General features: G+C 54.7%; 1 protein-coding gene across 2 annotated transcripts; it reads right to left on the minus strand.

The window, feature by feature from the left end:
* Window positions 1-2,020: 2,020 nt before the first annotated feature.
* On the minus strand, window positions 2,021-19,520 carry NUAK2 (NUAK family kinase 2). 2 transcript variants are annotated; one of them, XM_032878438.1, is made up of 7 exons: window positions 19,198-19,520; window positions 9,891-10,011; window positions 7,160-7,311; window positions 6,771-6,836; window positions 4,826-4,945; window positions 4,105-4,237; window positions 2,021-3,674 (listed from the first exon to the last, which is right to left on the minus strand). In XM_032878438.1, the coding sequence occupies exons 1-7, from the start codon at window positions 19,441-19,443 to the stop codon at window positions 2,608-2,610; spliced, it is 1,905 nt and encodes a 634-aa protein (XP_032734329.1). In that variant the 5' UTR covers window positions 19,444-19,520; the 3' UTR covers window positions 2,021-2,607. The 2 variants fall into 2 exon arrangements, with proteins under 2 accessions (XP_032734329.1, XP_032734328.1); XM_032878437.1 differs by lacking the exon at window positions 19,198-19,520 and adding an exon at window positions 18,835-18,900.
* Window positions 19,521-27,283: the final 7,763 nt, after the last annotated feature.

Below are 27,283 nucleotides of genomic sequence, written 5' to 3' on the forward strand. Positions count from 1 at the left end.
GGATCATGACCTGAGCCAAAGGCAGTCGTTTAACCGACTAAGCCACCCCGGCGCCCCTTTTTAAATAATTTTATAATTTTTACTTATTTATTTGACAGAGAGACAGTGAGAGAAGGAACATGAGCAGGGGGAGTGAGAGAGAGAGGAGAAGCAGGCTTCCCGCTGAGCTGGGAGCCTAATGGCTCCATCCCAGGACCCTGAGATCATGATCTGAGCCAAAGGCAGACACTTAACTGACTGAGCCACCCAGCCACCCCTAGAGGCTAAGATCTTAAGTGCGGTACTGGGGACACAGCCATTGGCTTAGTCTTCCATGGAGTTTGGCGCACAAACAGGGCTTGACTCCAGAGCTGAAGGAGTAAGTGAGCCCAGCCAACTTCACAGCAGAGCTGCTTCTTGAGGGTAAAAACTCCCCGTTTTTCCGGACCTCCAAGATACCGGACGGCAGCACCCCGGGGTGGGAGGGTGGCCTGTGCGACTTCTAGTTTGTTCTCGAATCTTGACCCCGTTGGTGGCCTGGCTTCCTCCCTTCTTCCCCACACCCCGCAACCGTGCCTGCCCCCCAGCTGCAGGGAGGAGCAGCGAAGGCCCAGATGGGGCTCCCTGGCAGGCACAGTGGGCTGGCAGGAGGACAGGTGTGCCATGGGCCTGACTTGGACTGGGGACGTTCCAGGGGCCAGTGAACGCTCGCCCGCTTCGGGGAGGGCAAGGGGGAGGGAGCCCGCCTGAAGCCGGAGCCAGCCGGCTGCCAGCCTGCCCTTTGTCCTTATCCTCCCTTTCATCCTGGCCCTCGGAGCCTGGGAGTTTCTCAATGGTGCTGGCGTTTGGGGAATGCTCCGCAGGGGGCTGAGAGGGCCGGCCCACAAGGGGGGCGGCATTCCAAGCATTCTTCACTTCCCGGAGGAGGCGGGCGGAGAGGGGCCGGAGGGGTAGCAGCTGCCTGGCGCTGGAGGAAAGGGGATTTCTTTGGTGGGAGAGAATAAAGGTGGAGCGGGTGTCCTCAAGCTGCCGGGCACAGAGGCGGCTGGGGAGGGGTGGGAGATGAGGGAGGGTGGGGACGGGCTGCAGAATCCACACCCCGACCTTCCTTTAGTGCTGCGGTCTGGAAGGGCAAACCAGGCGCGTCCGTCCAGGGCTCCCCAACCTGTGCGCTTAACAGGCCAGAACGGTGGAGGGCTCTCACCGGAGCCTCCGGGAGCTAAGAGCTGGGCTTTTGTGGTGGTTGTGTTCTGTGTGTGTGTGTTTTAAATGAAGCAGGTGCTCCAGTTCCCACCTGTGGCAGCCCAGGGGGAGCGTGGGTTAAGAGGAGGCCCGAAGTCTTCACACCACGTGCCCAAACAGAACAGAGGCTATTTTCCAATCATCGTTCTGGTTTTTAATGGAATGGTTCCTTCTGGCCACAGAGGAAGAGGCAGCATCAGGTAGACAGAGTCAGGGCGTGGAGCAAGGGAACAGGGGATGCCCCCCTCACCCACCGTGCAGTGGGAAAGGTCTCCCTGTTCACAAAACGTAGACATCACAGTGGATTTTCCCAGAACATAGTATTCACATTATTTTTTTTTTTTTTTTTTAAAGATTTTATTTATTTATTTGACAGACAGAGATCACAAGTAGGCAGAGAGGCAGAGAGAGAGAGAGAGAGGAGGAAGCAGACTCCCTGCAGAGCAGAGAGCCCGATGTGGGGCTCGATCCCAGGACCCTGGGATCATGACCTGAGCCGAAGGCAGAGGCTTTAACCCACTGAGCCACCCAGGCGCCCCCATAGTATTCACATTATTGAAAACAGCCAGATTCCATTTTTTCAAAGACAGAGAGCTGAACACATAAAAATAAATAAGGGCATTCCAGGGTCTGGAAAGCCCAGAGCCATTCTCAGTAGCAGGAGCAGCTTGGAGGCCAGAGAAGTTAGAGTCCTCGAGGTCCAAGGTGGGGTCCCAGGGAGTCCGGGCCCCGTGAGATGAAGTCCAATAGCAGCCTGAGCCTTTTCAAGTCTTTCAGATTCCTAGCAGCGACTCCGACTCCGGGAGGCTTGGGCCGGGTTTGGAGGATGGGAAAGGGGAGAGAACCTTTGAGGAGACGGAGGTTGTGGCCTCTTACTGCGGAGATAAATAAGGAAGGGTACCCCCCTAGGAGACCATTCCCAGGAAACCCCGGGCACATGAGGGTTGCCACATTCCAGTTTCAGGGGCAGGTGGGGATGGGACCTGTACGGGAAGAGTTTCCATCCCCCGCCCTTGGCAGGCAGTCACCATGCACAAAACTTAGTGCAGGGAAGGAGACGGGCTGAGAGTGCTCTTTCCTGCCATCCGTGTCCCTACCGTGTGACAGGAAGGGGGCCACCTGGACTGGCCCCAGGCCTTCCCCTCCTCTCTCTCTACCAGCTTCCCCTCTACTGTCTTCTCCGTTCCACAGGACTGAGGACCTGGACCCTTGATGTGCCCACTTCCCATCCAGCCCTCTTCAGGGCTCGACTGCAAACCACCTCAGCCTTCCTGGCCAGGAGGCTAGTCTTGGGAGGCCGGGGATGCTGCAGTCCCCCCTCAGGGTGCACCTGGCTGCATTTTAGAACCTGCCCAGGGCGGGGCAGTGCCCACCCCCCACCCCCCCTCAGCTGAGCTTTGAGCAGACTCCCAGAGCCTGGCGGTAGGCCTCTGTCACCTCCTGGCAGTCGGTCAGGGAAAAGCAGCTATCCCCCAGGGGGTCCTGCCACCAGCGCCTCAGGCCCCTGCTGCAGGGGCCCTCTGTGGGGGGCTCCTCAAGCCCCAAGAGGTTGTCCACAGACACGCAGCCCCGCAGCAGGGGCTCGGGGAGCCGTTCAGGCAAGTCCAGCTGGTCGAATGACTCAGAGGACAGGATGCTGTCCTCACTCAGAGCCCCTGAGGGGCGGCTGGCCCGGGCCAGAGGGCGAGGGGAGGATGCCAGTTCATCCAAGGAGCCAAAGGTGCTGGGGGTTGGGAGTTCCAGGGCGGCACAGGAGAACTTGCCGTTGTGTTTGAGGATGCCTTTGCGATGGAGGGGTAGCCCTGAGGTTTGGGGGCGCTTCTGCTCCTTGGAGTCCCCACTCACGAACACGTCCCCCACATCCAGGAGCTCCCCAGACTCACTGGGCTCAGGGGAGGAGTAGTAGCCAGATTCCCGCTGCCGAGACTTCTTGAGGATGCCCTTCCTGGGGAGCAGGGGGGGAGCCTGGCCGGGGTCTGCAGTGCCTGGGCTGGGCTCAGGCTCTTCCCTTGCCCCTTCCAGCGAGGGCAGTGGCTTCTTCTTGAGAATGCCCTTGGGCAGCTTGAGGTTGCCCCTGGCAGGGCGAAGGGCAGGGTCGTCCGAGGGGTCCCCCTGGAGAGATTGGGCCATGTCGTTCTCTTTGCGGGACTTCTTCAGGGAATGCTGGCGCTCCAGGCCGGGGGTGATGCTCCCTCCTCCAGGGGCGTGCTGCTTGAAGAAGCTGCAGACCTTGGCCCCATTCTCCAGGAGCGGGCGGGAGGACCGCCGGAGCCAATCGGCCATGGAGGCCCGGCCGGAGTCGCTGTTGCTGTGCCCTCCCTCGCGCACAGCCTCCTGCTCCCCCACACGGGTGGCATAGCCCCAGTTGACCCACCAGTGACTGGCCACATCCTCCAGGGTGGCCCGGCGGGTGGGGTTCACCATTAATAGCCACCGGATCAGGCCACAGGCATCTGGAAGACAGAAGACGGGGGCCTCAGACTGGCAGCCACGAGAATGGGCCCCCTGCAGCCCCTCTCAGAGGTTCACCCCGATCTGTGCTGAGACTGCACACCCCGTGTCAGATGTGTCCGGCCCCACCTGGGCTCCACACACCCCACAGCCCGGCCGGCTCTCCATAGCCTCCAGCCCCCTGGGACTGATGGCCCTTTTCTTCTTCCATCCCTTGGCCCCTCAGGACCAGGGCCCCTTCTTCAGCCTTGCTCTATGCACCAGAGAGCAGGGGTGCCCCTTCTCTCTCCGAGTCACAGATCCTGGAGGCAGAAAGCGGACAGCAGGTAGGGGGTAGGCCTCTTCCCTTCCCTGCCCCTGGCTGGCGCCCACCTCAGAAATAAGGGAAGGACCCTAGGGGCCTGGAGGATGACACCCAGGCCTCTCACTCACCGGAAGGTTTAGGCGGCTCCCGGTAGGACCCATTGCTGATCTGTCTCACCAGTGTCTTATGGTCCTGCCCATCAAAGGGCATGGTGCCATGCACCAGGATGTACAAAAGGACACCCAAGGACCAGCTGTCCACCTAGGGAGGGAGAGAGAGAGAAAGAGGGTCAGCAAGGATGCCTGGATGTCACAGGCTGGAGGGCATCCAGCGACCCCAGAGAAGAAAGGGGTACACTCTGGAGAGCTCAGGGTGCCGGGGCATCTAAGGACCACCTCCCTCTAGGACCCAGGAGTAAGGATGGTGATGTTGTAGAGGGACTAAAGTTCAGGAAGAAAGGTGTTGTCCATCGCCTGCCCATAGGAGGGGTGGCCACAAACGAGAGCAGTGGTGAGGTCATCCCTTCCAGGCAGGATGGGGTGGTGGAGAGAAAGCACACCTCTCCAGGGAACCCGGACGGATGCCAGGAAAGAGAATAGCAACTAGGAAGGTGAGGAGGCACAAAACCAGATGGGGGTGTGGGGGGGGTCAGCAGGCTTCAGTTCTTGGCCAAGTTTCTGCTGCTCCCGCTAGGACCTGGCTAGTCCCCACTTTTGTGTGTGAAGGGTGGGGGTGGAGTTCTGTGTTCTGAAGAGGGGAAGAACTGGAAAGCCAGCCCACCTCTCTCAGAAAACCTAGAGGCACCGGTCAGTGGCGGAGGCAGGCTGCGGGCGGAGAGCAGACACTCACCTCGGGGCCCGTGTAGGGCTTCCCATTGACGATCTCAGGCGAGGCATATAGGGGGCTCCCACAGAACGTCTGCAGGAACTTGCCGTGGTGGTAGAGGTTGGACAGCCCAAAGTCCGCGATCTGTGAGAGCAGGTCAAGCACAGGCAGGGGTCATGCCAAGGCCTGGAATGTTCTGCAGCTCTCAGCCCGCCCCTCTCCAGATCCAAGGGGAACCCAGGCCCTCGCAGGAGGTTGGATCAGTGAGGAATGCCTAGGCGTGTGGAGGCTCCAGGGTCCTCCCTATTCCCCGGGCTCCTTTGCTCATGCTGGACCCCACTCCAGGGATGCCCCCTTCTGCCTAGAAACATCCTCCTGAACTGGCAAGCCCACTCCTCCTAAGACCTCCTTTTCCCGCAAAGCCCCACGGTTTCCAGTGGTCCTCAGTCTGCCTCCTCACATTACTGTGTCGGCACCTTCCCTGGGCTCACCTCCTTCTGCCCCCACCCTTCCTGCAGCTCTCAGCACAGGCGGGACCCACGGATGGGACTCAACTGACACTAGTGACTTAAGGAGGGGTCGACCAGATGTAGGGAGAGTATCGCCTTCTCATGCCAACACCACGGCCCTCAGAAGCCAGCCAGCCCCATTAAGATTTACCAGGCAAGGCATGGCTGGCCCGTCCCAGCAAAGGGCTCATCTCTGCCCGTAGCTGGGCAGGAATGCAGTGGAAGGGACCTGGGGTCACCTGGTATAGCTAAGATGCAATGGTGATGTCAGAACAAAGATCAGCGTTGTGGTTAGAGCCCAGAGGAAGGAATCTTCTTTCAGGATTCCCTGAGCCATCTGATACTGAGAGCTTGAGAGGCCCCAAGCCCATCTTCTCACTCCCCAGAGAGACCCTTTTCCCCAACTATCCTCAGACAGAAGCAGAGGCCAATGGCCGCTGCTCCCTACCTCTTCACCCCCAGCAGAGTGCCATGTATGCCCAGGGTGGGGAGGGGCTCTTTATGAAACGCTGGCTCCTCATTTATGGCTTTATTGGCCTCTTATCAAGCAGTTACCATTCGAAGCCCATAAAGAGGCAGATGATTGGTTGAGATGGGAAAGTTCATGCCTGTCTGGTTCTGTGAGTTTCCTGGCTCTGGCGCCCCTCCCCCTGCTTAGCATCAAAGAAAGCCCCACCTGCTCCAGGAACTGGCTGGGTAAGGGGAATAAACTCAGTGTCAGGGGACTTCAGGGCACGGGTTCAAGGGCCACTGAAGGGGAGGGACTGTGTGTTGGGTTCAGGAAGTCTGAGGAGTGTTCTACTGCAGAGTCAGAGCCCGGCCAGGCACCTGCAGGGGCCAGCCCCGGTTATGTCCCCCTTCCAGCCCTGAGCTCTGAGCTGATGCCACCAGCACCTCTCAGACCTCAGCTTAACTACGTAGGCGTGGGAATTTGGCAGCTGCAGGAGGCAGAACGCTGGTGCTGGGGTGCTTCGTCTATGGAGGAAAGTGCCAAAGGGCTACCAAATGGTAGCAGGATTATGTGTGTGTGTGTGTGTGTGTGTGTGTGTGTGTGTGTGTGTTTGCATGCACAGGCAGGTGGGGAGAACTCAGGCCGTGGACCTCTCTCCCTGCCAGGCCCCAGCATGCATGCAAAAAGTTGACCCTAGATCTAGGCTCCTAACAGTCGGTTACGTCAAGAGCACTGGCTGGGGAATCAGCAGACCTTGGTTTTAGCCCAGATGCAACCACTCCCTTGCCATGGGACCTTGGGTAAGTCACCCCTTATCTTGAAGCCTTAGGTTTTCATCCACAAAACAAGGTACTGGAAAGGATGATGGCTGAGTTCCCTACTGGTACCACCATCTAAACCTGAGCTTCTAGAATTTCTGGGTGCTTAGAGATAGACACTTGGTGAGGAAACAGGGCAGAAAGGCTGGGGTGGGGTAGGGAGCTGCGGGAAACAAAGAAGAGGGCCTCACCTTAATATTTCCATTGGCATCTAAGAGGATGTTCTCCAGCTTGAGATCCCGGTGGACAACCCCATTCTGAAAGATGGAGGGAGGAAAGGGAGTCAGAGGGAGGTCTCCAAGAGGGACAGGAGGACATGAAGGCCTAGTCTGGAAAGTGAGGTCAACACAAAGGGGGCCCAGCTGGGGCAGCATGGGTAGGCTGGGAATGCCCATCTCGTGGGAACGCAGGACCACGGATCACAGAGACTTCCACCCCTAGGAGCCACAGCCAGAGACATCAACATCCCCAGGGACCAAAGTCCAGATGAGTTTTGCCTCTGTTTGATCCCCTGTGGGATCCAGACAGTCCCAGAGCCCCAGAGACCCCCTCGGAACAGAGCTGGCAGAGGGGAGCTCACCATGTGGCAGTAGTGCACGGCGGAGACGATCTGTCGGAAGAAATGGCGGGCGTCCTGCTCGCTGAGACGAGGCCGCTCGCTGATATAGTCATATAGGTCGCCCCGGCTGGCATACTCCATGACAATCACAATCTTGCTGCTGTTCTCAAACACTGCGGCAGAGCAAGGTGGGAACATCAGGCCATTCCAGAGTGCAGTGCTCCCAGTGGGGGTCACACACTCCTCCCCCTGCCCCAAGGCCGATAGGATCTTTCTGCAGGGCTATCTGCTCGCGGGGTGGGGCAGGGGCAAGTAAGGGCAGGAACAGGGCTGCTGAAGCTCCCATCATTTTCCTGGAGCCACGAGGTGAGACCAAGGGAACTAGCTTATCCTTCCTCTCTTTGGAAGTTCAGGCTTTTGAGGATTCTTTCCATCTATCTGTCTATTTGAGAGAGGGAGAGAGAGAGAGGGGAGGAACAGAGGAGTGAGAGGGACAAGCAGACTCTGTGCTGAGCATGGAGTCGGACGTGGGACTCAATCCCATGCCCCTGAGATCATGACCTGAACCCAAATCAGGAGTACAATGCTTAACCAACTAAGTCAACCAGGCGCCCCAGGCTTTTGAGGATCCTTAAGACCAGCCTGCAAATTCCCAGGAAGGCAGGGACATCAACGGATGAGAATGACAAGTCATGTCCTATGGTTCAGAATCTGCTACTTTATGCCTGGGGACAGGTGGGCAAACCTTGTCCAGATACACCAGTAGGAATTCAGGTTTGGGGTTTGAATCCTGGCCCCCTCACTCACTAGCCGGGTGACCCTGGCAAGTTATTTAACCAGTGCGCCTCCATTTGCTCATCTGAAGAGATATAATGGTAAGCTCACAGGGCTGGGGAAGACATCAATAGAAGTCAGCGCGAACTCTGGGGCTCCTGAGCCAGGCTTGGGGTTTGACATAGCAGCAGGCACTCGACAAATAGTGCCTAGTGCTTGATTTATAATCCGCACCCTCGTGCATGAACTTGGAAAACAACACCCATCGTAACGTTTGCCTCCAGGATCCGAGGAGAGATAAAGGTACATGAACGTGGTTTGTAAACTATATGGTACCAAGGAAGGCTGATCTAGAGATCTGGTACCCTCAGCCCCTTTGACTTCCTGGCAATGAGCCCATCCCAGCTCACATGCCTCTCAGGCTTGTCCTGGCTCCAGCTGCCTAGAAACGTAGGGAAGGACTGGTTCGTCAAACTGGCTGGGTGTGCGTCCGAGCACGTGTGTCCGTGACGTTGCCATAGGAGTCTGTCTTGCTGATCCAGCCCCAGAGCTGCTGCTGTCTAGCCTGGGAGAAGGAGCTGAGAGAGGCAGCTTCTTCCCAAGGAGTCCTGGGTGCCAGGTGACTGGACACAGGCCCAGGAGGACTGAGCTCTTCCCCTCTCCCACACGGGCAAGCGGTCCCAACCCACAGTGGCCCCGTCTCCTGGGGGTTACCCAAGTGAGACCCTACTCCTGTGGTCCTCCAGATGTCTGTAGGGATGCATGCCACCTTTGTGCCATGAAGAGCCAGCCAGGGTACATTCTGGAGAGCTGCTCGTTTCCTAAAACCGGAGCCTCCCCCTAGTCCGTATCTCCTGAACACTGGGGCAGGCTGGGGATGGTTGGGGAGGGGGCACTGCCTGTCCCACAGTAACTGGGACACCCCTGCCTACAATCATGGAATCTGAGGGGTGGGAGAATCCACATCCTAAGCTTTAAGACTCAGGTCCCAGATGTAGCTTGGAGGGATGGGTGTGGGGGAGAAGTTACTCTTTCTGCCCAATCACCAAGCTCAACCTGGCTTAACCGACACTCTGTCATCTACCCACTCTTCCCTGGGGGAAATACAAAGAGCTACAATTAGCCTTCTCAGCCACTTGCCGGGCTCCTTGTGGAGCTCTGGCCATGGGGCCATGTCAGTGGCTCTGCCCTTAGTCTTCCTATGGACAGAACCCAGGAAAGACTTCTCCCTTACTTCCCACCAGGAATATTCAGACAGAGGGCAAAGCCACAGGCCTCCTCCCCTCCCTCCTGGGGCTACCGCTACCCCTGGTTTCCCATTTCACTGATATTATGTAAAGGCTGGAAGCAGACGAGTGTGGGTAGGAGTAGGCTCCCCCTCTTTCCCTCGTCACCCTCTCTTGCTCACTTTGTTGTCTGGGTCACAGGGAACAGAGCCGGTGGGGTGGGAAGGCGACACTGATGTCAGAGCAAGAGGAACCTAAGAAAGATGAGGAAAGGTGGGAGCCAGGCCCATGGCAGGAATGATTCAGAGTCCGGGGCAGACTGTAGGAGGCCTGGCTGTCGGGACCTGAGACAGGTAGAGGTCTGTGTGCGCGCCAGCCTCCCCCAGGATGCTGGGGCTCTCACTGGGTTGGGGAGGTAGTGTTCCATTATGGAAACCCTAACAATGACAACAAGAAAGCCTACAATCTGTTGAGTTCCTCCCGTGAGCTGAATCCTCAGTGACATTTAATTTCATCTTTGCAGCTCCCCCGTGACGTAGGTGGGATGGGTCCATTTGACGAATGAGGAACAGAGGCCTGCCCAGAGCCTAATTAAATTAGTTGCCCAAAGTCCTATAGCTGGGTTTCAAATCCACCTTTTGTCCAACTCTAAAGCCTGTGTCTTTTTCACTTCTTTGTGTTCTCTGTCCTGACTGCTCCTACACACGCACGCATGCATCCACACACTCTGCCTCGATGCCCTGCCCCTGTACCTTCATGGATGGCAATGATGTGGGGGTGGTTGAGTGACGACATGATCTCAATCTCTCGCCGAATGTGCATGAGGTCTTGCTCGTCTTTGATTTTGTCTTTCCGGATGGACTTGATGGCCACCTGGGAACAGAGAGTGCGGGAGCCTGAGGAGAAGGCTCTGGCAGGTAAAGGCATCCCCAAGGATACTCCGGGAGCTCTGCCCCTGGCTGCCTGCGGGTGCTACGTGCACCCAGAGCAGCCACTCCATCCCACGCCCAGATAGGTGACAGAGAGGCTGGAGAGCACCCGGGTTAGGTTAAGTCCACACAGCAGGAAGGAGTATGGGCCCGTGACCTTATTCAGAGTCCACAGACGAATAAGGAAGGTACAACCTGCATCTGTAAGGCCAATGCTTTATGACTTAGAAAACAAACCTACCATATGACACCGTGAAGACAAGGGTCGGCCTGGTTTTGCTCAGGACTGGATTCCTGATGCCACGCATGGGCCCTGAGCAAGCATCTGTCACTTCCGTTACTAAGGCATTGGCCCTCCCAACCACAGGGGGAGGGAGGCCCAGGAAGTTTCATGGTCCTCACTGACAGGTGGGGAAACGGGTCCTCGGAGAGGTTAAGTGACCTGCTCAAGGTCGTGCAGTGACGAACCGGCAAAAACAGGAATGAACTTTGAAAACATTATGCTAAGTGAAAGAAGCCGGACACACGAGTACAGATGGATGATTCTCCTTGTTTTCTTTTCTAAAGATTTTATTTATTTATTTGAGAGAGAGAGAGCACAAGAGAGAGGGAAAGGGAGCACAACCAGGGAGAGAGGCAGAGGGAGAAGCAGACTCCCTGTGGAGCAGGAAGCCCCGGGGATCATGAACTGAGCCGAAGGCAGAAGCTTAACCCACTGAGCCACCGAGGGGCCCCTGTATGATTCTCCATCTAGGAGGTAACCAGAATAGACAAATGCATGGGCAGAAAGTAGAACAGGGATTCCCAGGGTGGGGGGTGGTGGAGGTGGAGAGGGTGGGGAGCTATTGTTTCATGGGTACAGAGCTCCTGTGTGGGGTGATGAAAACATCTTGCAAATGGGGGGTGTGGATGTTTGCATGACATCGTGAATGTACCTAATAGGTCACTGAATTGTACCTTTAAAATGGGGAAAATGGTAAACTATATTTTTAACCACAAAAAAAAAATATGAAAAAAACCCATACCAGTCCCTTCAGTCCAGGTGAGGAATGTTCCTCTCCTAGCAACAAACAACCAGACAGTAAGAGTCCCCTGGGCTTTGCTGTCTCTTCTGCAAAGGTGAAAATACCATATAAGGATGGTGGGGGGAAGGGCTGGTAAGTGCAGTGGGTTCAGGAAGGGTGGGGTGAGGCGACAGGAAATGAAAGCAGTGCCAAGATGCCAGGCCAGTAAGCAGAACTCTTAGAGCCTGAGGAACCTCTGCTTTCTCTGCCCTGTCCCACTGAGCAGCCAGGGGGACAGAAAGAGGAGAGTGACAAGGGCCCTTCCCCAGCCTGGGGGAGAGGCAGGGAGCCTGGGGGTCCTCCTCCTGCGAGCTCTGTTGCTGTCCCCGGGAGCAAGTCCCACCCCCCTCTCAGAGCCTCGGTTGTCTTTTCTGCACAACCACAGGCTGAACCAAGCCCTGTGAAGTGCTTTCTGGCTCTGAGGCGGGGCACCAGCCTTACACATGCGGGGTTCGGGGGTGCCCTGAGGAGATGGGCGGGGGGCCGGGTCGGGTGCCACAGGACGGGGCAGATCCTGATGAGTCCTGTCCAAGGACAGGAATGGTAAATTCAAGACTTCCTCTTCAAGGGAGGCGGACCTGTTATGACCAAATGTGAAGGCCCAGACTGAGGGAAACCGGCTCCTCATTCCACGTCCCAGGAGGGTTGGCCTCCCCTCAAGGTTCAAAAGGAGACCACAGCTCCAGGGGAGGGGCCTCTAATCCACCCTTTCACAGGGCTCTGGAGGCAGACAATGGCTTCCGGCTCGCGGGGACGGGGCAGTGCTCCCCATCGGACAAGAATGCGGAACAGCCTTAATCCCATAAGGGGAGCTGCGCACAATGGCCGGCCCGGTCACCGCGGCAACGGGCCAGGGATGGCGTGCCCTCCGCCCCGCTCCTCCCCTGGAGCTGCATCCTTGAAAGAGGGGAGGCCCAGCTCCTGTGCCCTCCCGGAGCAGGGCAGGGAGGACAATGGCAGCAGGAGGGAACTGTCGCCATGGAGCCTTCTTCCCAAGATGCTGGAGAGGCCCACGCTGCAGCTGCAGGGGCCGGGGCGGGACGGGGGTGGGGTGGGGGTGGGGGCGGCCCCTCAGGGGCTTTCTTCATGGACTGTCCCCCCCTTCTGCTCCAAACCACCCCAATGAGCTAAGCAGAAAAATCTCCAGCTTAGAATTGGACAGGGGGGCGGGGATGGGGAGGAAGGGGCTTCAATTCTCCTTCAGCTTGCCGCAAGGAGCCTGCGTACCCCTCTCTCCACACCTCTTCCTCTCCCCGAAGGGGAGATGTTACAGACTCGTTCTTTTCTAAAATTCTTTGTTTTAAAAAATCAGACAAAAATATATATATATATATATATATATATATATATATATGACATATCTAGATAATGAAACACACAAAACTATGCAGCAAGGCAATGAATCATCACGGTCTTGGGGGGGGGTCTCATAAAGACAAGGCCTAACAGAAAAGGGGTTCCAAAAAGAGGGTCTAAGCCATGCTAGGAGTCCCCAGGCCAGTAGAGAATACAAATGTTGAACCCTGAGATCCATTTCTTTCAACTCTGGAAGCCTAGGATTCCTCGAAGGGATTGGTAATCAATCCTCAGTGAACCTCAGTGAACCTCAGTGAACCTCAGTGAACCGGTCCACCTTCCTGCAAACTTCCGTTCTGGCCTCAGGGAACTAGATCAACGACCTTCCCCCAGCCCGACATCCTCCCCACCTCCAGTTACCCACATGAGATCCTAGGAGACCACAGCTGGTGGGCACTTCCTATGAAGGTAACAAGCTCTCTCATCAGGCCTCCGCTAGCCTCCAAGCGGGGTGACATACAAGAAGAATGATGTGTCACTGCCCTGGGGGGCCTATCCCCAACCTATTCCTGCCCCACAGGATGGGCCCCTCACCATCTACTGGCTGGTCTGTCCAAGTAAAGGAGACAGAGAAACAGCTGGGGCCTAGAAGGCGCTCGGCATACAGAAAGCACTCAACAGCTGCTTACCGGTGAGCACAAATCACAAATCCGTAGTTACTGGCTAAGTCACTGGACTGATCCCCTGACCGATAGGATGGCTACCCAGATAAGATTTTTTGTCCTGGGGCGCCTGCGCGGCTCAGTGGGTTGAGCCTCTGCCTTCGGCCCAGGTTGTGGTCTCAGGGTCCTGGGATCGAGCCCCGCATCAGGCTCTCTGCTCAAATAAATAAATAAATTCTCTCTGTGTCAAATAAATAAATAAAATCTTTAAAAAAAAAAAAAGATTTTCTGTCCTTCTTCCCAGGGGTTGGTGGAAAGTCAGCTTCAGTGACAGGACTGATTTGAGGGACCTTTGTTCTCCTAGGCTAGTTGAGCAAACATTATCTAAAATTAAAATACCCTAAGTAGAGCCAAGGAGGAGGGGAACAGGAAGCTGAACGGACCTCCCAGAGGTAGGAAGGCCACACGTCTAGAGAATCCTAGTTCATCCTGGTATAATTATTAATAGAGCCCTTCTAGGGGCACCTGGGTGGCTCAGTTCCTTAAGCGTCCACCTCTGGATTTTGGCTCAGGTCATGATGGCTGGGTTGTGAGATCGAGCCCCGGCTCGGGCTCTGTGCTCATCAGAGAGTCTGCCTGAGATTCTCTCTCCCTCCCTCCCTCCCCTCAACTTTTGCACTATCTCACTCTCTATCCCTAAATAAATAAAATCTTGAAAAAATAAAAAAATTAAAAAAGCTTACCCTAATTAAAAAAAAATAGCACCCCGTTTACTCTGGTGGTGGGTTTTATGGCCCCCCTACCCAGTGGGGGCAGGACACCCAGGCATGACAATTACATGATAATAGAAGTGTGAATGCCAGGTCAGTGGAGTGGGGGTCAAGAGCACAGGTACCTGATTCTTATTTGTCCCCATGGAACCATGCAACGCGAGACAAGCCACTTAAATGATCTGGTTAACTGGTGTGGCTGGTTTTGATGTCCTCATCCAAAAAATGAAAGAGCATTTATTCTTCAAACACCCGCTGAACACCTACTACGTGCTCGGTGCTATGCTAGGTGTTGGAGATTTAGACAAAAAATGGATAGTCCCTGCACCAAGGCCCTCAGTCTAGTGGAAGGACCGGCAATTAAACCTACTGTGATGAACAGGACAGTTGATGTCCCTGACTGCCCAGGGGCTCCAGGAGATCTCGAAGGAGGAGTGGGGTTTGCCAAGCCAGAGGGGGTAGGCCAGGGAGGGTCATAAAGGGCATTATAGGCAGAGAGAAAGGTTTGTGCAAAGGCCAGAAAGAAAAGAACCATTCACAAATGTGTACATCAAGACCTCTAATCTCCCTTCCAAACTCCAGCATTTTCTGCTGAGTTTCTTCAGAAGTGGGTCACGGACTACTCTGCCAGAAGGATGCTGGCCAAGGATTGGTTGGAATGAGCTTGTTCAGAGGTCCTGTGCTATGTCCGTGTTAACCTGCCTGGGCAAAAGTCTATAGATGCTGGCCCATTTTGCAAAGACGGCAGGACTAATCCCTCATCCCCTTTTGCAAATGGAAGAAGCACTGAGGTCCAGAAAGGTCCGCTGACTTCCAAGGTTCCATGACACACCAAGGTAGAACCAAGATGGAAGGGTGTTGTCTGCAGAAGCTGCCATATCAGGAAACCAAAGTTCCTTGCAGGTGCCTTGCCTTGCCTTGGGCTCCCTGCCTCCCACCTTGGAGGAGGGAAGGCCTCAGCCCCTGTCTTGGGGCAGTACCTCCAGGCACCCATCACACTTAGAAGTCCACAAACACACCAGGGAGATGGGTGTTGGGGGCACAATTGGTTAGATGCTGCCTCTCCTGCAGGAACTCAGACGAAGAATAATCTGGACTCGGGAGACCATGGCGGAAAGGTCTTAGAAAAAGAAGATCTAGAGGGGCTGGTTTCAGGTCCCAGGAGACAGGGTGCAAGCTGGGCATCTCCGGTCATAGCTATCACCAGGAGTCGGAGCCAAGATCCTTGACTCCTCTCCGGCCTTTCACGGAGCAGCTGCCATCTGGGAGGCGGGGCAAGGAGCTGGAGGATGACCCATTTAGATAACGGAGGAGAGGTTAGGCTGGCCTGGGCTAGCCTGGGCAGAGTGGGGAGGGGTCTGGGGGTGGCTCACCAGCCCACCAAGCCCACCAGAGACCCAGGCAGAGAGCAGGAATGGGCTCCGGGAATGAGGAGGACCTGAGCTGCCTCCCCTAAGCACCAGGCTGTGGCTGCCCCCTCCTTGCCACCCTCCTGCCCACTCTGCCGGGTTGCCGGGCAAGGCGCTTCCCTGCCCAGCCCTCCTGTGTGGTTTGGCCACAGCCCAAGGACAAGAGTCGCCTGCAGCCGGAGCCTACGTCCCTGCTGCTGAGCAGGCAGGTGTAGTCGGGCCCGGGAGGGCAGCGTCACACAGAAGAGGCCTTTGGCTCCTGGCCAGATGGAGCCGTTCTCTGGAGCAGGGGCCGAAGGAGAGAGCAGGACTTTGAACAAAGCAAAGACCAAAGTGGTTTGGCTTAGGGAAGCGCAGCACAACCCATTCTCTTGCTCAAGGCAGCACAGACCCAGGACGGGGTACCCCAGGAGAGGGTTGGGCCTAGAGTCAGACAAGCCAGCCCTGCTGGGATAATAACACCATGTGTGTCAGTTCCTGTGCTGAGCACTTGACCGATATCATCTTCTGTCATCCTCTGAGAGCCCCACAAGGTAGGAATTATCATAAGGCCCCCTCTATGGTCCGAGCCTTCACTGACAGAGGAAACAGAGATACACAAGAGGTCACAGAGCTAGTAAGCAAGAGAGTCCGGACTGGAACCCTTATGGTCTGACTCTGAGCTCCACAGCCTTCCCGACGAGGTCAAAACCAGGAATGTCGTGTAGTTCACTCATCCGGGATCCCTCATCAGAGTCAGCATGTGTGGGGGAGGGAGTTCATTCCCAGTGACTCTTCCCACCCTCAGCACTGCCTGGAGCTCTGGGAAAGGCGGCTTGTGCTCGGGGTTGGAATGACAAAGCACACGGAGGCAAGCCCGGGCTCAGCTCAAAGCCAACTCCCCGTGCAAGGCTCAGAATTGGTCATCCATGGCCTGGGGTGGTCAAGTCAGGAGCCTGTGTTGCAGGGATGCCACTAACCAGCCACAAGACAAGTCCCATCCTCTCCCTGGGCCTCAGTTTCCCCACCTGTCAACGAAGGGATCAGATCATCTGGGTCATTGTCAAACATTCTGACGTAGCAGCCCAGCATATATAAGACACAGAAGCATCCCTGTTCCAGATCACGGTCCACTCGGACTCCCCTAATGTTGCTCATGGCACCCCCGGAGAGAAGCCAGTCGTGTGGACCATCCCAAAGGCTTTGGTGGATTCTAGCATTCCAGGGACCCCAGCAGGTGTTTTTCTTATGCCGAGAGGAGCAGTCAGGGGAGGTGGGGAGAGTCACAGTAGGACATGTCATTTGGATCCTAGGAATGTACTGGGAGATGAGAAGATCCAGAGTAAATGTTTGTTTTTCCTTTGATACCCTCCTGGAGTAGCCATTAGTCCTGCCCACTCTCCCTTCCCTCTGCACAGTCCCATCAGGGCCCTGCTAATCTCATCCAGGCAGGCTGGCAAAGGGAAATACGCTAGAAAGGTAGAGTCGGGATGGGAGTCACCCAGCAGGCCCTCCTCTGCCTCTAGCCCCCACCAACAACCTCCGCTCATTTGGAGGGATGTCAGGGGCCTTCTCATGTCCCTCTCCCTCACAGGAGATCCTGAGGCACCAGGTCAGCCTCTCTTAAAGGAGGACAGTGAAGAGGCAGGAGTGGGGGTGGGTTGAGGAAGAGGAGTCCTCTTCAGAAAGGAGAAACCATTAGCCCCGCAGGCAGCTACTCTCCAAGCAGGACGGAGACCCTGAGCAGGTTTCCAGCCAAAGTACAGGGTGGTCTGTGGATCCGGGTGGTTCAGAGGAGGCCCCGAGCCTACTGACCTTAGCTCCCCGCCCACAGTGAGAGGCAGGAGGCTGGGGAGTACCTTCTGAATTCTCTCTGTTCTGATGTAATAAGAGCTGGAATCCCTGCCTACAGTCACTGAGGTTTAAAAACTGAAAGCTGGTTTATCTCATTCCAGAATCAAAGAGATCTCTCTTTCCCTCTCTCTCTCTCTCTCTCTCTCACACACACACACACACACACACAGAGAGAGAGAGAGAGAGAGACCCAGGTCAAGATTCTGATGGGATCTCAACTTCAATTTCAGTTTCCCAGTTTCTGGGCCACCCCAGCCCCCCAACTCAGTCTGTCCTCCAACAAGAGGCACATATGCTATTTTGTAGCTAAGCCCCTGACAAAGCCTGAGTCCAGGGGTCTCAAGCCTGGAGCCTCACTGGGCCCTCACACTTTAGAGAAAGAGAAAGAAAGGAAAGCCAGGAAGTACATGATTGCCCAATAGCTGTAGCCTGGCAGCAGGCGACTGGGGACAGGGCCAGGCCCTAGCAGAAAAAACATACTCGGCCCTATTGATGAGGCCATAATCCACTCCCTCTCTCTAGCATCCACTCTCCTTCACCAATGAAATGACTTATTGAATTTCAAACCAGTTACTGAGAAAGCAAACAATCTGGGGAGGCGACTGCTCCCGCAGCTCATAGGGTAAACCATGGACACACACACACACACACACACACACACACACATGCACGCACGCACGCACGTCTCATAACCAGCACCCAACAGAATTCTGCAAAGGAGTCCCTAGACCACCTGCCCCCAAAAGCTTGTTAAAATGCCAATCATGAAGGGGAGGCAGCGGGGTGAGGGTGGGGGTTGTGTGTCTGGGTGTCTCAGTCGGTTAGGCAACTGCCTTTGGCTCAGGTCATAATCCCAGGGTCCTGGGATGGAGCTCTGCATGGCTCAGCAGGGAGCCTGCTTCTCCCCCTCCCTCTGCTGCTCCCCCTGCTTGTGATCTCTCATGCTCTCTCTGTCAAGTAAATAAATAAAATCTTAACAAAAAAAAAAAAAATGCAGGTTATCTGGCCCCATCCCAGACCTTTGGAATAAAATCCTCTGGATGTGGAGCCAGACAGTATTTCAAAAAAAGTATTTCAAAAGAAGCACCCCAGGTGATTCTTAATGCACGTGAAACATGTTTGTTAACTAACTCTTGGCAAACTTGCTACCCTTTCGGATTTGCCTTTCCAGATACAAATATCAGTTCTCACTGCAGCTTCTGTGTATCGGGATCAATTTAAATTCACATTTGTACCTCATTCAATCCTCATCACAGCTTGGGAGGGTGGTTGTGGGGTTTCATTTTGTTTTGTTTTTGTGGTTTTTTTTTTTTTTTTTCAGTTTTACAGAAGGGGAAATTGAGTATAGAGATAAAATAAATTGCTCAAGCTCTCACAAATCACGATTACTATCATTGCTACTACTACCCACGTCCTCTGCCCCCACATTGACTGGACATCTTTCTGAAAAGGTCCCAAACCCAAAGGTATCTTGGGACACAGTAGACTTTGTACCAGAGCCTGGTTTCACATTTCCCAGAATAAAAACACCCATCCTAATGAAACTTGGAGTCTAGTTTTAGAGCTGGAAAGGACCTAAGTGTCAAGCCCATCTCCACCCCAGCCCATCCCATCCCACCCCAGCGCAGCTCCCCACAGTAGGCTGGGCTGCCAGAGTATAAGAGCTAGGTCGAGGAACTGGACCTCACACAAACTGGACCTCATCCCAGCACACACTCATCTACTAAACTCACACTAAGATCAGGCACCTTCTACTTCCTCTTCCATTCCACTCTTCTGGATGGCATGCTTCATTCAACTTAAGTCTCATCTTCTGTAGGGAGTCTTCTCGTCCCAAGACAGGACATTATGCATCTTCTCTGCACCCTGCACCGGCCATCCGCCTCACTAACTGGACAGTCCTCGTATGCTGGCTAGTGCTGGGGTTCTCAGGTCCAACGCATGCCTCATCCCCGGCCCCCACCACGCGCGCGCGCGCTGCCTGTTGGCCACTCCGCCGAGGAGCGCACGAGCCCCCGGCCCAGCCTGCCTGCAGCCCTCACCGTCCGTGGCCAAGCCCCGCGCCCAGCAGCTCCGCGAGAGGGAGTCGCACTTACCAATCGCCCCGAGCTCTCCCGCGCCTTCTTCACCTTCCCGTAGGTGCCCTTGCCCAGGGTCTCGAGGAACTCGTAGCGGTGGCGCAAGTTGTGCTTGTGGTGGTGTCGCTTCACCGCCTGCTTCTTCATCTGGGGCTTGGGCGACTTGATGAGCCCGTCGGTCAGGGGCCGGGCCAGCTCGGCGGTCAGGGCGGGGGCGGCCGAGGGAGCGGGGCCGGGGCGCCGGGGGAAAGCCAACGGCTCCATGGCGGCCGGGAGGCGAACGAGGGCGCAGGGCGGAGCCGGCTGCGCGGGGAGAGCTAGAGTCCGGGGTACACAACCCGCACCCAGGCGGGGAATCCGCAGCCGCACAACAGCGCGCGGCAAGTCTCGGCGTTCCAAGTTGTTATAAACGCTCGGAGCCCTACCCCCCCGGCCACGCCCCCCGCGCGCCCATTGGCCTGCTCGCCGGCTGTATGTGACCAGGGCCGCGCGCATTGGCTCGCCCGGGCCTCCGGCCCCGACTCCTCCCCTCGCCGAGTCCGCTGAAGGTGTCAAAGGAGCCCCTTCCCCCCGCCCCCCGCCCCACCCCCCCGGGGGCCCCAGAGGGACTGGCTTCGCGGAACAGGAGACACCAGCGGAGGCTGCTTGGCTGGTGGGTACTACTGGGGTCTAGAACTTTTGAGCGGCCCTGGAACTGCTGTTCTTGCCTCTGGGTGGCACTCTGTCCCGGTTAGAGACACCTGTTGTCCTTCTACTGTACTGTGATCTGTTACCGAGGGGCAACTGACAGTACTAGAAGTATTATTTCTCCATCCTAATTTGCATCTCTCATGCCAAAATCTACGAAGTCACTGAACTTCTTTCAGACCATAAGGAGGAAGGGGGGAATGGAGTGGGATGGAGGCAGACTCCAGTGTAGCGGGACAGCTAGTGGAGAGATGTTCCTGGGTTCTGAGTTCACTCGTCTTCAGTTAGATCAACCCTAACTGGATCCCAGAAATGTGGTTCTGGAAACTTCTTACCTCTTCATCAAAGAAGGCGTCTAGGATTGAGACGCTCCCTCAAGATGACATGGTATTTATGAAGTGTTGGAAGGAGGTGGAGTAAGGCAAAGGGAAATATTCATTCATTAAAAAATGCATTACATGGGGCACCTGGGTGGCTCAGTGGGTTAAAGCCTCTGCCTTTGGCTCAGGTCATGATCTCAGGGTCCTGGGATCGAGCCCCGCATCGGTCTCTGCTCAAGCGTGGAGCCCGCTTCCTCCTCTCTCTCTCTGCCTACTTGTGATCTCTGTCTGTCAAATAAATAAGTAAATAAAATCTTTTTCAAAAAATGCATTACACTCCTATCATTTAACTTGTGTTCCCTAAATCTGTATATAACTGCCCACTCATAGTTTTCCTCTTGTGATTCTGGAGCCAGGAGGACTGGTGGTAGATCATGAGATTTGGCTTGGTATTTAAAGCCTGGAACACTGGGTCTAGAATCCCCATTCTGAGTATCACTTAGAATGAAATGAGAATATCCACAGGCTCTCCTCCTTCCTCTAAATGTGAAGTGTAATAGGGAGAAAGAGACATTTCCCCTTGAGTCTTCATGCTAACCCAATGTTTTGAAGTGGGTCTTATTTTGCCAAAAGCTGTACAGCCATACAGAGAAATTGGCAGAGCTGGGATTTGGAACCCCCACAGGAGGATTGTGTCTCCAGCTGCGTATTCAGGACAAGCTGAAGAGCAAGAAGGACTACATCCCCAGTGACTGGATTTTATATTTAGTGTCTGCCCGGTTTCCTCCTTCCACTGATCCTTTGATCCTTTCTAGTGTGAGTTAGGGATGGAGAATGCTTCCTTTGTAGTGGGAGAGGATCCACTTAGGGAGGAAACCAACTTCCCTTCCCCAAATCTGGGGGGCCACAAGAGATAGACAATTTGTTATTCTTCCTCTACCAGCCTCCCTTCTTGCTCTGAGTCATATGCCCAAATAGAATGAGGCCCGGGTACCAGTCCCCCTGACCTGCTGTCCTTTCTCCCCTGAGATCCCCTTCCATCCTGGGATGGAAGTCAGCTGGGCCCATCCAGGTGGATTAGGGTCCTTAAGAAGAAGCAGGTGTAGTATTAGAGCAAGCACAGGGCCCTGAGTTCTAGTCCCACTGACACCAAGCAGTTCTGTGGCCTTTTACCGATCACTTACTCATTCTATAAATACTGGTGCCTGCTAGATGCTGGGTATTCATGACGGTGATGAGAAGGACATGGTCCCTGCCCTCAGAGAAGTCTGTCTAATGAGAAATAAGCCAATCCTCGACAGAGGAAGATGTGCTCAGGATGGGAGAACAGAATGTCCTTGGAGTGTATAACAGGAGGGATCCTGTGGCCCAGACAGGATGAGGTCGTCAGGCGAAGTTTCCAGCAGACAGGGCCTACTAAACAGAGACCTGAAGGGTGGGAGACAATTAGCTAGATGCATCAATACCTCCTCATAAGTAAGATGAAAGAATGAGCCAAATGAGCCTAAGACTCCCTTTCAGGCTTCATCTAGACTCCTACAAATTCTTCCAGATACCCCCAATACTACTAACACACCGCTAGGCACAAAAAAAGGTGCTTGGTCAATGTTTATGAACGAAAGGAACATATGTATGATGGAATTTAAAAACTAAATGACTGGAATGTGAATCCTTATTTAGGGGGCAAGTCATGCATGATCAAAGAGCCCAGAGAAAAGAAATCTGCCCTGTTCCAGCCAGGTGCGCCCTGGTGGCCCCTGAGGGACTAAAGATGGTAGTGATGAGTGGACCAGGTTGTTGTCTGTCCACAGAGACAGCGGAGGAGGCGGACGCAGACTGAGAAAGAGCCAGAACAGCCTGTGACTAGGAAATGTGGTTCACTGCTGAAACTCAATTCTCAGACTCCTTACAGGGAGACCTGGTCTGTCGCAACAGAGTGATAATTCCCTGACAGGGCATCTGATTATAGCTGGGGCCTCAGCGGCAGCAGATTTCAGGACATTCCTGGGTCATGTGCTTGGATGTGGCTGGAAAGCTGGGCTGAGCTGGGCCATAGTAATCCTGCTGCCCCAGCGTCCCCTCCTGGGAAGGGGAAGCCTGGCCCCCTCACCCCCATGTCCTATCACTGATTGCTGTGTGAAGGGCTCTGGGGATAACCATTCCTTGGGCCACATCAGGCAAGCAATGAGAAACAAGCATCTGTCCCAGTCCCTACTCACCTCACCACCTGTGTGCATGCATGTCTGTGTGGGTTGGAGACTAGTAAAAATAGATGTTCATTTGGCTTAGAGTAAGGACTTCTGTGGGGTGTGAAGTGAAGGGTGCTGGCGGGAGGGCAGGTGAGGAGCACCAAAGCCATATTTTGGGGGTGAGGGGTAAAGCATTTCTTCTGAAAAAGAAATACAGTTAAAATGAACCTTGAGGGGTGACCCAGAATTAGCTCTCTACTGTCAGGAAGTATACAGTTTAGTAAGGGAAATGAGATGAATGCACAGTTTATCCTATAACCCAAGGCAGAAAGTAGGAAGGACCTCAAGAGAAGTACAGGATGCCATGGGAGGCTAGAAGGATGGGTCCTGCTCTGGCTCAGGGATTTGATGGAGGACCTTAAAGGGAGATGTGTGGGGAAAGGCCCTCAGGGATGAAGTGGAGGTGGGTCGGAGGTGACACTGAGTGTGTGTGGAGGGGCTGGCGTGGGACGGCAGCAGAGTAGAGACGGGCCAGCCAAGCACTCTGCATCAGATGAACTTTAGCCCTAGAATATCTCCTCTTTTGGGATTTACTTCCATATTAATACCTGAACCCATCTTTTCTTTGGGAAAAAGGCTGCTGCAGGCCGGAGAGCCCTTCCAGCCTGAGACCTTAACCATGATATTCCCTTTCCCTGGCGCCCCGAGACAGGTTACAGCTCCCCCAGATGGTGGACAGTATGGCCTTGAAGGTGTTGCCCTTCCCCTGCCTGGAGCTGGTGGAATGGTCTGGATAAGATCCTGTGAGTTACGGGGCGCCTGGGTGGCTCAGTGGGTTAAGCCTCTGCCTTCGGCTCGGGTCATGATCCCAGGGTCCTGGATTCTGGGCTCTCTGCTCAGTGCGGGAGGCTGCTTCCGCCTCTCTCTGTCTGCCTGCCTCTCTGCCTACTTGTGATATCTGTCTGTCAAATAAATAAATAAAATTAAAAAAAAAAATCCCGTGAGTTAGAAGTGGCTCTCCAAGATTAGGAGGTGGGAGTCCAAAGAGAGGATTATAAATTCTAAAGCGCCTGGCAAATTAGGATGCCTGACTCAATGCTGCTCTCTACTGGCCAACTTAAGCCTAGCAAACTGTATGGGACGCCCAAAGCTGTGACCCCAAGCTTCGGTCTTCTTAGGTAATTATTCCTTCAATGAGCCAATTGCTCCATTCATCCATTTGTCCATTCATTCATTCATTCAACAATGACCATAATAGGTAGAAAAATATCTAACATTTATTGAGCCAGCCCTGGTTCTAACTGTCTTGCCCAAGGCCACCCAGCCCTGACGGGGTGTAACAGAGCTGAGAGACTAACCCTGTGGGTCCAACACGGCAGCTCGAGCTCCTAAGGATGGTATTGCTTTGTGGTGCCCAAATGGGCTCTGGAAATACAAGTTGGAACTAATGAGCTGCTTACAATCTAAATTTTGGAAGCCTTACCAGGAATTTGGGGGTATCATGCGCAGCAAACACTGAAAGCGGTCCCCCAGGCTATCAATTACAATGGGAAATTGAATCTTATTCACAGATGAGGCCTGGGAGGGACTTGACCCCAGATCTTCTCCCCGAGACGGCTTGCCTGTCTCCTGCCTGGAGCCACGGGAAGAGCTCAGGGAGGTGAAGAGTCAGGGGTCCTGGGTTCCAGGAACTCTTTTAACCACCAACACCCCCATTTGGGTCACGGCCAACGGCTTTCTCTCTCAGGAATGTTTCCTCATCTCTAAATAGAGATTTGGATAAACCAACTCTGTGTTTCATTTCAGCTCTGCTGGGACTCCTCGGCTATATCTAAGGAAGGACAAATTAGAAATCTCCATCCCTCCCCTTCTTTTGCCCACCTCGCAGGTGATTCCATCTCTACAATCAGGGGCTCCATTCCCTTTCCCAGCCCCAGACTGGAATGATGTTTTGGCTCCCGGATCTGCAACCCAGGCTCCAGGTTCTGCTCTCCCCCGCCCCTAACTATGACTGTTTCGCATCTCTTGGCAACTCTGTGGGCAAGAATTGTTGTTGTTGTCTTCACAGCTAACACGCTGCGGGCTAGCCGCTGTGTGCATGAATTCCATCCTCGCCACAGCTCTAGAAAGCGGGTGTTGGCGTATGATTCCCCCCATTGCACAGAGGAGGAAACTGAGACACAGAGAAATTCAAGAAAAGCTGGCAAGTAGTGGAGCCAGCCCAGAGCCCAGGCCATCTGGCTTCAGAAACCACTCTCTTAGCCCTCCTACTTCAGCTCAGAGGGAATACTTGATTTGCCCAGAGTCTCAAATAGACTGTGGCTCTCTATGTCATAGTTTCCTCAATCTGAAATGTGCCTCCTGATTGCCTTGTGGGCTTTCTGTGGGCCGAAACCATGTGAAGGGGCCAGATTGATGATTTCCTATGTCTGCTTGGGGTTTCGCTGAGCTCTCAAGTCTCCTCCCGCCGGTTCTGGCAGAGATCCCTGTGCGTGTGCAGGCTGTGACAACAAGGGGCTTATCAGACTCCCTGAGCTACAGCTGATCTGATCTGGGTCGCAGGACTCGTAAGATAAGCACTGAAACTGCCCAAGGCGAGAGCTGTGTGCTCGGGGAAGGGAGAGAGGAGCCTGCCTCGGTGGCGGGGGGCGGGGAGAAGAGGAAGAGCTTGGGGATTACTCTCCGTGCTGATTCTGTGGCCTGAGCAAGGATATTCTGGGAGTTAGGGGGTAGAGTGGGTGGCTGTTTGTGTAGACTCATTGCAGGGGTTTTAGGCAGGGTTTTGGAAAGGGTCTTCCTGTCCTGTTGTTGATGGCAAAACGAAAAGATCTTTCTCTTTTGCTGCCCCTCATTCCTATGTCCTTTTCTCAGTCTCGGAGCCTGTATAACACCCATAACCGTGGGGTTTGCAGGCAGGAGCGGGGGGCACCCAGTATTCATGGATTCATGAAGTATTCATGGGATTCATGCACTGGGCACCCAGTCACTAGGTATTTTCCACTAATTCTGCTGTGCTGTTGCCTTAGTCATCGGAGAGCCTGATGGACTGAGATGGGACAGAAGATATAAAAAAGAGATGCCCCGGTGGCTCAGTAGTGAAGCATCAGCCTTTGGCTGAGGTCAGGAATCAGGGTCCTGGGATGGAGCCCCGCATCTGGCTCTTTGCTTAGTGGGGAGTCTGCTTCTCCCTCTCCCACTGCTTGCTGCTCCCCCTGCTTGTGCTCACTCTGTCAAATAATAAATAAATACATAAATAAAAGTAAGTCCTCATCTTTACAGGGCCAGTGCTTCACACCCAGTATTTTATCTATCCTTCCCTGACCCTGTGAAGTCAGGGTCTTAGGTTGGATCCTGGGGTACAGAGGCTGCTGATGTCCATGAGGCAAGGGGAACATGAGCCCCAGAAAGGCAGCCAGAGGATGAGGTTCCACACCTGGCTCTACCCCTGGTTAGCCACATGACCTGAAGCAGGCGACTCAGTTTCCCTGCACTCAGTTCGTAATTGGTTAAGAGACCCTGAACGTGGAAGGTCTTTGTAAACTGTGAAAGGCTCCCAGCTGCGGGGTTTTAGGGGGGTGGCTCATGCTCAGGACTCCATCCTCCACCTAAATGCTCTCTCTTGAAGGGGCCAAGTGTGGGCTTCCTCCTGGCCCTGACTCCACGGCCTCCCGCCCTGCACTTGGGAGTGGGTCCGTGAGTCTGGAGAGGGCCAGGCAGGGCAGGGCATAGGAGGTGTGCCCGGGAGGAAGGAGGGGGAGGGAAGGTCTGCCCGGTGCCACCTCCCTGCCCTGTGTCTGGCTCCCACTGGCAACCTGAGCCCTTGGCCTCCCAAGCCGCTCCAGGAATGCAAACCCCAAACAAAGCACATTCTTGAGCCTGCCACCAGCTCCTGAGCCTCGGTAAGGGAAGGCCAGAGCCAGCATTTCTCTTGGCCCTGAATGACACGAGCATAGTCTGGTGCTGGGGGCTGTTAGCACAAACCAGGATTAATAGGCTGGCTGTCCCCCAGAGCTTATGAAAAGCCCAGTCCTGAGCCAGTCCTCCCATCCGAGCCTGCTGCAAAGGGAGAGGGGACCCGATCCCTAAGTGAGGGGACTTGGAATACCGCTGATTTCCTGAATCTGATTCTTTGTGCCGGTCCCGGGCTGTAGACAGGCTCCGAGGAAGCCGAGGCATTGTGAAGATTACCCTCCACGCTGGTGCTGTCTCTCAGTTCTTTGGTTTCTGGCTTCATTCAATTCAGCTGTTTGTTACACATTTATTTCACCAGTTATTTGTTACGCATCTGGACACAGCAAGCCCGGCTCTCTGTGATGCTCTGAGTGCCCGAGGGTGAATGGCACTGTATGGTCCTGAGGACAACCTACAAAGTTTTGTGTGTGGGGGTGGGGCATGGTGGGGGCAGTGGCTGTGTTCACCAGGTGCACGAGGGGCAGGGGCCCTGGGCAGAGGCAAGGAGGGGAGGAGGAGAGGCGGGGAGGTAGGAGCTGTGCCAAGGGACTCAGAGGCCCAGACTGAGGCTCGGAATTGCCTGAAGGGTAGAGGGTGCTCCAGGGGATGCTAAGCTCGGCAAGGACAGCTGGATTCGGAGACAGAGAGAGATTTCTGAAGAGCAGGGGTCTGAGGTGAACAGAGACCCATCCAGAAGGGTCCCCAAAGATGGGGACGCTGAATCCAGACAGGGGAGCCTGGGAAAGGGATTTGTCCCTTACTATACCCTTAGGAATGTTTGCTTTTAAGGATGTGAGTTGCTAAACAGATTAGGACCGAGCCTCCCTTTCTGTTGAGTGGGAGGGAGAGTGTCCCCACTGTCCCCTTCTCATCCTCCAGATAAGGAGGGCAGGGCAGGCCCCCTTCGGGGGACAGTGAGTGGGAGCTTAGGAGTCCATTGCCTCAAGGGCACAGCCA

This window comes from Lontra canadensis, unplaced genomic scaffold, assembly GCF_010015895.1.
Source record: "Lontra canadensis isolate GAN:19392208 unplaced genomic scaffold, GSC_riverotter_1.0 scaffold63, whole genome shotgun sequence".
Classification (NCBI taxonomy): Eukaryota; Metazoa; Chordata; class Mammalia; order Carnivora; family Mustelidae; genus Lontra; species Lontra canadensis.